We start from the raw sequence: 10675 nt of genomic DNA on the forward strand, positions 1-10675 counted from the left end.
ATTTAATTGCTAATAAATTATATATAAATTGTACACACACACACAGAATACAAACACAAAAACTGATTAAGAGAAGGTTTATTTGCTCAAATTGTAAATTGCAGGGATATAACATCTCTTGCTATAGAAAACGTCCAAATGTTTCAAATCTGTAGTACAAATTTCTCTTTTTTTTTTGCCATTTCTACAAATAAACAAACAAACATGGGAAGGGGTAAAAAAACTAAAACTTACCAAATTAAAAACATGTCCCCAATTGACAAACTCTTTTTGGCTATTGCAGAATATTGCTTAGCCAACTGAAAATACATACGCAATAATGTTCACTCATTACAAAGGAAAAAAAGAAAAGAAAGCTATATGTACAAATACCTTACAACAGCACTGAACCCAACCCAAATCTATTTGCAAGTCTCAAAATCCTATAAAATATCAACAAATCTTGAAAGGTCCACTGGGTTTCTTATCCCGGCCCGTCATTCAAATCATCTATAACCAAATTATGTTTTTCAAACTGAAAGAACACAACTTTTTGCATGATACAGGCCTTAATTATTTCGGGTGCCTAGAATAAAGGTCACGTGTCTGGTACAGCAAATACAGCATCCAGCTCTGTTTTTACAGCAACCCCCACCCCCAAACTCAAAATTATACGCTGGTCTTTATATGCAAATTACCAAGGCTCAAAATTTTAGATTGAGGGAAAAATCACTTACAGTGCCCCTATTAAGTTGAGGGCTGCAATAAAAGGCTGGTAGCTCAGCAGAAGAAGCTGGGTTGTGGGTTTAACTCAATTTAGTTGCCATTTCAGGCCAGGGCATTGGAATGAGAGAATATACCAGGTCACCCTCAAAACTGCTCATATATACAAACACATAACAAATAACGGTACCCCTCTCTTAAATAAAACATCTCCATTACATTCCTTGAGCTGGTGCATGAAAGACCTGTGAAGTGGTTGACATTATGGACTAATGAGTGAAATGAAGAAAGAGGAATACTGAAAAAAAACACAGGGCTTGTGAGCAAGGGATTCCATCCTAAGTGCACTGAATTGTGGGGTAACTCACATCCATCATATTTAAAACATACCGTTTTAAAAAGAAAAAAAGTTCTTTGGAGCACCAAATAAAACAGTGGTTGGAAAGAGGAACAAAAAGTCAGCTTCAAACAATACATAACCATTGGAAGAAAAACATGTTGGTGCCCCATCCACAAAAAAACAAGCATATTTCTGCAAGAACTTTGCTTGTGTTGCCAAACAATTAACTGATAAACTAGTCCTCCTCATTATGTAACATCAGTCGGTTTTATTATCTGAACAAACAGCGAACTCAAGCCCATCAGCTGTCACGAAACAGCTACGGGCAGCATTCCTAAAACAGGACAAAAATAAATAGTCCATTTTCACCTTTAACCCCTCATCAGGAGCAGGTAAGGGCAGCGCACAAACGCCTGCTGAACAAGAACCGCGTGCGAGACCAGTGGGGGCCATGCGGCGACATTCAAAATGGCTTCATTGTTCCTGAAAATACCACAATTGTTTCGAACCGAAAAAGCAAAAACAAACACCAAAGCAAAAATGGAGGGAGCAGGAAAGGGATAGGAACAACGCTACTAGGAAGAACAAGAGAAGTACAGACAGAAGAAAAGAAAGCAAACATTCTTCAGAGTGCAATTATTTGGTCCCCTGTACCTCCCGAAATAATCTGTGAAACTAAGAGACTCTTTGGCTCATTTACGGAAAAGGAAATGGCACCTGGTGCTCTCTATGTCCTCTAAAATATAAACACAGGGCGTCCTAATAACGCTTCACGACTCGCTACAAGCCAATAGCAGAGCACTGCACCCTTTTTTCGGTGTTTTCAGAGCATACATCCTCGTACACGTTGCCTAAAATGCCTTAAAACCTGCCGAGTCAATTCATCGAGGGAGTTACAAATAAAATCAGAAGCGCAGGGGAGAACAGAACAGAAGAGAAGCAAAGGACAGAGTGTGTGAGAGGTGGCGCAGATGTGTGACAGCGGGGTGAGCCCCCTCCTGTGGTGAGAAGAGCGCAGTGCAGAGCAGGCTCAGACCCCCGGCTCATGGCTCAGTTCACAGCATTTCTGGCAGTCTGTGGGCTCAGCCTGACTCGGCTCCGGCTCAGTCTGAGTCTGAGCCCGATGAATCGTCAGAGCTGGAAGCGCTGCTGCTGCTTTCTGATTTATTCTCTTTATCCCCAACCTCTTCGTCCTCCACGTCTTCTTCATTCTGGAAGTGAATTTGGAAAGATTATCTTTCATTCAAAATCCGACGAGGTCTATCAAATTCCCAATGGAGAAAGCGAACAATGACAAAATCAAAGGCTGGTGCTAGATCAATACACATGACCAGCATGCTATAAATCTTACATCGTCATCGTCGTCGTCGCTGTCGTCATCAGAGGATGATCCATCTTCAGATTCCTTCTCCTCGTCATCATCTTCATCGTCGTCGTCGTCATCCTCCTCTTCCTCATCCTTTGGACAAAGTCACAATTGATACAGAAAATCAATCAGTAGGCCCACATGCTGCTAAAAATGTACATAGTGGCCAATAGTGCGGAGTGATTTAAGACAATGTATGATCAAACTCACCGATCGTTTGGCCTTGGGTTTCGCTTTAGCAGGGGTGCCACCTGGTTTTGATGTGCTCCTCCGTTTCTGCAGAAATTTGAAGAGAAAACATTAAACAGACAGAACTGCGGGCAGGGAGTGTTACAGAAGAGCCACATTTACTGAAATTAAATCTTTATTTTATATCTTTTTAAAATGATTAAATATTACCATTTAAAATAAAAATACAAACACTGATTTGAGAAACTTCTATTTTGACAAGTTAGACTACAATACTAGAGTAGATCCAAATTTGTGACTCACCAGAGAATTATATTCTTTATAAGTGGCTCTCTCTTGTGATGACAAACTCTGTGAAGCGGAAAAAAAATATTATATTACTGTTGTAATATATTAGATCTTCATATTAAGCTATTTGTGCTAGTGTTAAATAACAGTAAAGACACGTACTGCAAGCCACTGCTCGAGAAGCACTTTGTACTGCCTCTGTTTCTCTTCTGCCAGCCTTTTGTAACGGTCCTTCTCTTTCTGAGGGAGCCGCTGCCAGCGGCCTCCGATTTCACCCATGCGCTCTTTCATGGGCAGATGATTCAGCTCGCCGTTCGACAGCATCTCCTGAGAGAACTTCTGATAACCGTTCCTGAAGTCACAGGTGAAGAGAGCATGAGTAAAAACAGTGGGATGGTAAGACCTCAAACACACCAACAGCTTTTTCCTTGTAGACGTTTAAGAATTGAAGATAACCAACACACTACAACTAACTTACGAGGGTGGTTTCTTAGGTTCACCATCAAATTTCATTTTCTTCCCAGGGGTGATGACTAGGGTAGGCGATCGCATCTCGCTCAGCTCTCTCTGCACAAGACAGAAGATTAAAAAGGGTATGAAAACTTGCACACACAAAGTCAGGAAGAAAAAAAATGCAGACGGTAGACATATGATCTTTAGTGTGACAGTAGACTTTATTCAAGGCAGTTTGACTTCAATTCCACAAAATGTTTGGATATGTCTGGACTCACTTCATATCTCTTCTGGTCCTCTGCTGCCTTCTTGATCCACATGATCTTTTCTTTCTTCTCCATGGTGTTCCAGGTGGCCTCCATGGCTTTTTGAGCTTTCACTCGATCATTCTGAGAAAGCAAAGAAGAGGGAGATATCAGTGGATATTATCTGATAATAAATTATTTTCAGATAGTGCTGGGCGGTATAACAAAAGATTTCTATTTCAAATAAATGCTGTTCATATTACTGTTTTGTGACCAAATAAATGCTACTCTGGTGAGAACATTAACAAAAAAAGAAATTAAACCGACCCAAGCACTTTCCACTGAATTTCTTGCAGTTGTGATTCCATACCTTGAATCGGGCAAGATAGTCTCCAATGACGCTTTGTTGCCAGATATCCTGAGCTGTTTTGGGCGTTTCTGGTAGTTTCCCTTTGTCCTCTTTGCTCTGTTTTTCAGACTCTGCCTTCAGCGTCATCTCCAGGTTTTTATACTTTTCCTACAAGAAAGATTACAGAAGTTGAATACAAATTAATTGGCTAAAACAGTAACAGACAGATCTTAACATCGCAGGGTCACTAAAGTGTCATGATTACCTTCTTCTTGTCAGAAAGCTCATTCCACATGCGGGCCAGTAGTCTGGTGAGCTCCATGTCAGAAAGATCAGGCCTTTCCTGATGAAGTTTTGGGCGCTTCTCCTCAGAGAAAATAAACATTGCAGAGACAGGAGGCTTGGGCTTCTCTGTGCTGGACTGTTGGGATAAGGGAATTAAAAAAGCTAAGGTTTAGTTACTAAATCCTTTAAATTACCCAAAAATGACTGACAGGTGAACTGACCTTTGCTTTTGAGTTCTTCTTTTTGGAAGCAGGACTACTGCCTCCACCTCCCTTTTTAAAGCTGCCCATCTTCTGTTCTGACAGTATTCTCTGCTGTTCCTCCTCTGAGATACTCTGGGATTCACAGACAACATGTTTAAAACGCAAACCGAACAGTAAATTGTGCAAAAAAAAAAAATGCACAGAGAGCAAGTGTCTGTTGTCATAGAAGTATACTTACTAATAAGTAACGATTCATCTCAACTTCATATTCTTTCTTTCTCTGTGTAGAGCAGAAATAAAATAAAATATGAAGAGATGGACAAAACTTCAAATGTATCCATGTTGGTTTGTTCATGTTATTAGGTGGCTTGAACTGGTTACAAACAGAAGGAAGGATACAAAATAAAAGCAATGTGTTACAAACCTGCTCACAGCGCTTTTGGTAGGCATCTTTCTCGCCCTGTTTGAGGAGTTTCCAGCGCTGACTACACATGACCATACGCTCTGTACTGGGAACGTCTTTCATACTGGACATCAGCTCAGCACAGAACATAGAGTAACCATTACTGAAAGAAAAACAGCTGTTACTGTTACTTTTTAAATCACTTTCGGCAATTGAAATAAATTGAATAAAATAAGCTTAAGTTGAAGTGCAACATTTGAAATACAAAAATTACTGAAACAAATTAAAGCTAAATATAAAATTATAAATAAAAACAAATCAAATAAAAGTGACAAAAGCACAAAAATTACTAATACTTAATTAAAATGAAAATATAAATAAAATATTAGATTATAAATGAATTAAGTTACATACATTAATAAACTAAACATGAACATTTCCAAGTCTTACTTCACCCCCCAAAAAAGAAATAATATTTCCCAGATAGAAAGAAAACAAAACCTAATATCAGGTAAACTTACGAAGGTGGTTTGTCTGGCCGCCCATCAAACTTGTCTTTGAGCTGTCTCTCTGCTTTGGTCAGAGTGGATTTGACGATGTCCCCCTCTGTCATGTTCATCTCCGGGTGTTGCTGGATAAACTCGCGCATCTTTTCCTAAACAAGGACGAGAAAGGTCAAACATTATAAAGAAGCACACTACTGCTGGGAAATATGCCATGTAAAATGCATACGTTTTTACCTCATACAATTTCTTCTGCTCCAAAGACTTTGTGATCCACTTTATCCTCTTCTTGTCTGAGAGCTGTGGCCACTGCTTGGCAACACTCTCCTTGATGTCTTTGGTAGTCGCCTAGAGAGGTTAAAACAAGTGTTAAAACAAGCCAGCATCAATATTTATGAGTGCAAGTGTGTGTAGAGCATACATCTGGGTGTGCTTTGAGAAAGGCCTTCTTCTCATGGCAGTACCACAGTTGCTGGGGTGTCTTGGGCTTCTCTGGAACATTGGACTTCTTGTTAATGTTCTCTAGAAGGTCGGGATGTTCTTGCCTAATAAGAAACACAAATAAAACGCTTTAAGAAAAGCCATGACTTAATGTAAATGTGATGGTAAAGTGTCAATAAGTCACTTACTTGAACTTCATCATGCTGAGCATGAAAGTCTCCTTTTCTTTGAGAAAGTCTTTCACATATTTCTCCTGTTGACAAAAGGTTCAGTCATAACAAACAGGTCAGTCAAAACAATGCCTGCTTTGTTGACCGATCTAGAAAGGTACCACTCAAAACAATAGGTGACCCAGACCAAATAGAAAATATTTGCTTCTTTTCAAAGAAAAAAAAAACGTTTTAACTTTATTGCACTCACTTTTTTACGCTCTGGGAGCTCCTTGTATTTTTTGGACAGGATTTTTGTGAGATCTAGGTTGCTCATCTCTGGATGTAGTTTAGCGTACTTGGCACGCTTCTCCATAAAGAAACGGAAATACGGTGTCAATGGCTTTTTGGGGAAGTCTGGGTGCTTCTGCAGAGGGGACAAATACAACAAAAGTTAGTATTTGCTACCGTTGCAAGTGACACAGGAAAAACGCTGTGATTTTTAATCCAAGCTTTCAACACAGAGCCACAAGACTGTCTACCTTCAGCTTCTTTCCTTTGTATGGATTTTTGATGTAGTCCTGCGCATCCAGGATGAGCTCAGAAAGGGTGCGGAATTTGCGAATCTGAGCGAGGAACAGGAATATTAATGTGATAACTGCATAATCATTGTCCTATGGCTTGTCACATACAAATGTTTTTTTTATTTTATTTTTTTATCAAATCCTAGTATCTACTGATCAACAACTAACACGTTTTTTGATGCAAGTTTCTCTTGTCATTGCAACATACAACTGAAACTCATTGATCACTGACTAGCGTACCTCACGTGAAACTTCCTGCCATTTCTGTTTGCACATCTCCCCAGAGTAAGAGTTGAAAGCCACTTTCTCCCAGTCCAAATGGGACTCGGACGTCTTGTACTTGGCCAGATCTTTGTCCGGCAGGTTCCCCTTCATGGCATCCAACAGCTTAAACAGGTCAACCTGCTCCCAAACTGTAATAAAACATTATGGCAAAAATGATCTCTGAAATCCAATGCACACATCTTCACGTAGATTAAGAAAAACTTACAAGTTTGTATTTCACACAAAGGTTAAATACAGGTTCACATGCAGTGGGAAACATGGTTTATGCCAAGAGCAATTTGTTTTACAAGGCAATTATTGCCAGGAGTACGAACCTAATTATTCAAAGCAAGGTATAAGCTACATTTTATCAGAAAATGCATCCCCTGGGAATCAAACCAATGATTTTGGCATTGCTCTACTGTTTGAACCATCAATTCAACAGATATTTAGAAACCAAAATGCTCTTTTAAAATTTTTCTTATGAAAGCTACATCCATTACAATTGATGGCAAAAATATAAATGCAAAATAATATTCATAAACAACCAATCTAAACGATTCATGTTTCTTACCGGGTTCTTTAGCAGTGGAATCCATTTCTCCGTTCATTTTCTAAAATCACTCTAAAAAACAAACAGATTAATTATATTAAGGACTACAAAAGTTGAAAATCATAATTTCATGGCTTTAACCCATCTTTAAATTAAATATAAATTATTTTGCGTCAAATTACTAAAAAATAATAATAATAAAAAATGAATCGTGAATTTTTTTTTCTTGACTTAAAAGTTTGAGTTCCGTGTAGATGTTTTAATATCTCAAACAGGAATTGCTGCCTGAAGAGTGAAATTAAAATCCAGCCCGACACATAATGGTTGATGTTCATTACACCGCCCCTAAGCGTTTACGCTCCATCGTGAGACAGAGCCCATTGCTTGTGACGGTTTCAAATCTCAAATAACTCTGCAGTCGACACCAGCAAGAGCAGCCAATCCGTCTAATCTTCCATTTTGTCCACAGAACTAAGACTCGCAGCGGCTTCTCCTGCTCTCTGCGCGCTTTTCGAGGCGAAATTGGAGCATATTTTCGGCGGACGAGTGGATACTGGGAGGTACTACAGGAGGAGGAAGCAGCATTTTGGGCGAAAGGCAGGCGGCTGCCTGTAGACGGACCAGCTGACCACGGATCGGGATCTGCTTTCGGTCTGCGTCGAGAGGGGGAAACACAGCCAGGGATCATCATGAGTGACTGCTACAGCATGCAGCACCAGAGTCTGCCTCCAAACCGACGGGGCGCGGGGCTCCGCTTCCGCCACGGACGCGTTCTGGGTCGCCCCCTTTGATGCATAGCGAATGTTTTAAAATGCTCGAGCATGGAGGGCTAGTCATAATCTGATGTTGTTTAGCGAGCGACTACGCCGACTGAATTAGTCACAAAATGGCACGACTCTTTTTCCAGGGCGAGGCGTCGCCGCTGCGCTGAATGTGTAATGGCGGCGCGCGAGCCAGCAGAGTCCAGCTTTAAAATAGACCCTGGCTGAAGGGCATTTTTTTACCACCATGAAATGTTACTAAATAAAGTGGATGGCATGATAACCAGACCCCGTTTGAGCAGAATACGGCGTTACTACGATAGAAATGCTGAGGGAAACTATTTTGTGGATTTTAAGCGCATTTATGAACAAAAGCTTTGTAAGTTAGAGGGACTCAAGTTCAGAGTAGAGAATACGTCTGAATAAGTTGAAGTGTTTAAGTATTTATAAGGGTCAATTTAAAATTTATGTTTAAACTTAAGACCGTTTTCCACATCAAAACCTCACTAAATTACATAATCGGTGCTGTTTGATGTTTAAAACTCCGTTTTACTGATTTACCCAACTTTAATTATAAACTCAACAACATTGTATCCACACGTGGAAGTGCTACAAATGATAGCCTCAAAGATATCTAAAAATACGTTTAATGGGGGAAAAAATGTTACACTGTTAAACCGACCTATGACTTGACCTACACCGGAGCTAGCCGGCTATAACTAGCATTGAATCCCCCTAAAACCCTGGCGAAAGCCGAACCGACAGTCGTCAAAAATAACCCTAAAATGCTGCTAAAATCAAACCTTATTATACGCTGCTAAAAAGAGCTTGTATCCGGCGTCCAAAATGTCCTCTTACCGTGAAGAAATCCGGTGGTTTACCCCGACTTTCGAGTAACGAGGAATGCGGGGAGAGAGCGGTTTGTGCAGCCGTATGGCAGCAGGGTCTTCAAAGGCTGGAAAAACAAAAATGAAAGAAATATACGATTAATTTCACCGAATTCGCCGTGGTTGAAGCACAAGTATGACAAGCGAGATCCACTCGTTTAGAAATGAATCATTCTGGTCTCTAAACGTGTCGTTTACTTCCAAGTCACAATGGAAAAACGCAACAGCCGAGAGAGAGGACGCTTGACTGGCGTGACGACTGTTCTAGAGCCGCCATACTACCCTCCATGCGCTGCTGCCGCGAGCCTAATTCACCTCCTCCACCGAGAGAAAGACGAGCGTGAACGGCTCAAAACTCACCCGGCTCGCTCCTCGACCACAGATAACCCGAAAAAACTGCCAAATGTGATCGCGAACTTTGCTTTCACGGCAGGCGCGAGCGAAAACAAGCCCACACGGTGAGGTAACCGAGCTCCCTGATGGCGAACCAGAGGCGGCTGATTCTTCCCTCCACGAGCCTCATGGAGTCCTGACTCGGAAATGAAGGCGACCGCGAGGGCTCCAAACACGATAAAGCGCGTTTAAAAACGAGGTTAGCGGCTCCAGGAGTTGTATTCGGAAATTAAACTGTGATAGATAAATGTTGATGTTTTTCCCCGAGTCACAGGACGGGAAATTCGGGTAAGGCGACCTCGGAATGTACCGTGCCTTGCACCAAGTCAACGCGAATTTAAACGAGGCGGCTTTACGAAAACAAAGCGCACGAACGTTCTAAAGTCAGAATGTTTCGAATTTTTGCGTTGCATCTAAGGTGTTTTTTTTTTTTTCAAGGTTTGTTTACCCGACGGTGGGTATGATGAGGCGCTGGTTAGCTCTTACCTGTCGCTGCTTGTGTGTGGAACTGGTGCTGGAACAAGGGGAGGGTTGAATGTTAGCCAGCACTGCGCCGCCGGTCCAGGGCACGGGCGCTCCAGTCCCCGCAGAGCTGAGAGACTTCCCCCCGCCTCCATCTCTCTCGCTCTCCTTCCAGTCAGCGCGCAGCTCTCTCGATCCGCTCATTTCTCTTTCCAGAGAGACATCCGCATTTTCAATCTCTCCGCTGCTATAGCCGCTCGCATCACGGATGGGTCGCCTGGGTTTCGCTTCCATTTGGATTATAAACTCGGCGCTGCCGAGGCGCCCTCAAACCTGCAAGCGCCTGTAGCCTCTCGGGCTTGTTTTGAACACATTTGTTTACTCGTGATGAGTTTTAATAAAATAGTGAATTTGATTGAATATGTTCCAGAGTGATTTCTGTTTTGATTTATGCTCTTTTTTTTATTTTTTTAAATAAAAACAGAAAAGCAGTTTTCTTGAATTTAGTCAAACTCCCAACGTGCATGCCTGGTGTTAGGAGTGAACTACTGTTGTACTATGTACTTTAAACATCTTTTCGGTATTTTCAGTCTGACAGCTACATCTTTTTGTCACGTTAAATAATTAAACCCCACCTTGTCTGTTTGTGGGCGTCACCTGCAAGGTCCAATCAAGACGTTCTGATTTGGGGAAAACATGATTTTCCAATGAGCGCGCTGATTCGTTAAACATCAGAGCGGTGACGTGCGCATTTCATTGGAATGCCACAGTCCAGCAGCGACCGCGCGCGCCTGCCTCCGGAAACAACACACAGGCCAGTGCTTCCCAAGAGTCACCTGCACTGACACCAAACCA

At 41.5% G+C, this 10675-nt stretch overlaps 1 protein-coding gene across 4 annotated transcripts; it reads right to left on the minus strand.

The window, feature by feature from the left end:
* Positions 1-63: 63 nt before the first annotated feature.
* On the minus strand, positions 64-10313 carry ubtf (upstream binding transcription factor). 4 transcript variants are annotated; one of them, XM_058769013.1, is made up of 22 exons: positions 9845-10310; positions 8937-9033; positions 7339-7389; positions 6741-6913; positions 6459-6542; positions 6188-6343; positions 5956-6020; positions 5748-5871; positions 5564-5674; positions 5345-5478; positions 4845-4986; positions 4659-4700; positions 4439-4552; positions 4198-4353; positions 3954-4100; positions 3617-3727; positions 3364-3452; positions 3048-3237; positions 2901-2948; positions 2619-2684; positions 2394-2501; positions 64-2253 (listed from the first exon to the last, which is right to left on the minus strand). In XM_058769013.1, the coding sequence occupies exons 3-22, from the start codon at positions 7373-7375 to the stop codon at positions 2146-2148; spliced, it is 2205 nt and encodes a 734-aa protein (XP_058624996.1). In that variant the 5' UTR covers positions 7376-7389; positions 8937-9033; positions 9845-10310; the 3' UTR covers positions 64-2145. The 4 variants fall into 4 exon arrangements, with proteins under 4 accessions (XP_058624996.1, XP_058624997.1, XP_058624998.1 ...); XM_058769014.1 differs by lacking the exon at positions 9845-10310 and adding an exon at positions 9326-9542; XM_058769015.1 differs by lacking the exon at positions 9845-10310 and adding an exon at positions 9164-9280.
* Positions 10314-10675: the final 362 nt, after the last annotated feature.

This window comes from Onychostoma macrolepis, chromosome 03 (assembly GCF_012432095.1).
Source record: "Onychostoma macrolepis isolate SWU-2019 chromosome 03, ASM1243209v1, whole genome shotgun sequence".
NCBI classification, from domain to species: domain Eukaryota; kingdom Metazoa; phylum Chordata; class Actinopteri; order Cypriniformes; family Cyprinidae; genus Onychostoma; species Onychostoma macrolepis.

What these genes read in the sequence shown, in the direction of transcription:
- ubtf (XM_058769016.1), bottom strand. Translation starts at nt 7,375, where the DNA reads ATGAACGGAGAAATGGATTCCACTGCTAAAGAACCCG. An exon ending in AGCTCCCAGAGCGTAAAAAA is followed by an intron (nt 6,021 to 6,187) that starts GTGAGTGCAATA and finishes TTTTGTCAACAG; the next exon opens with GAGAAATATGTGAAAGACTT. An exon ending in TTCTCGAGCAGTGGCTTGCA is followed by an intron (nt 2,949 to 3,047) that starts GTACGTGTCTTT and finishes TCCGCTTCACAG; the next exon opens with AGTTTGTCATCACAAGAGAG.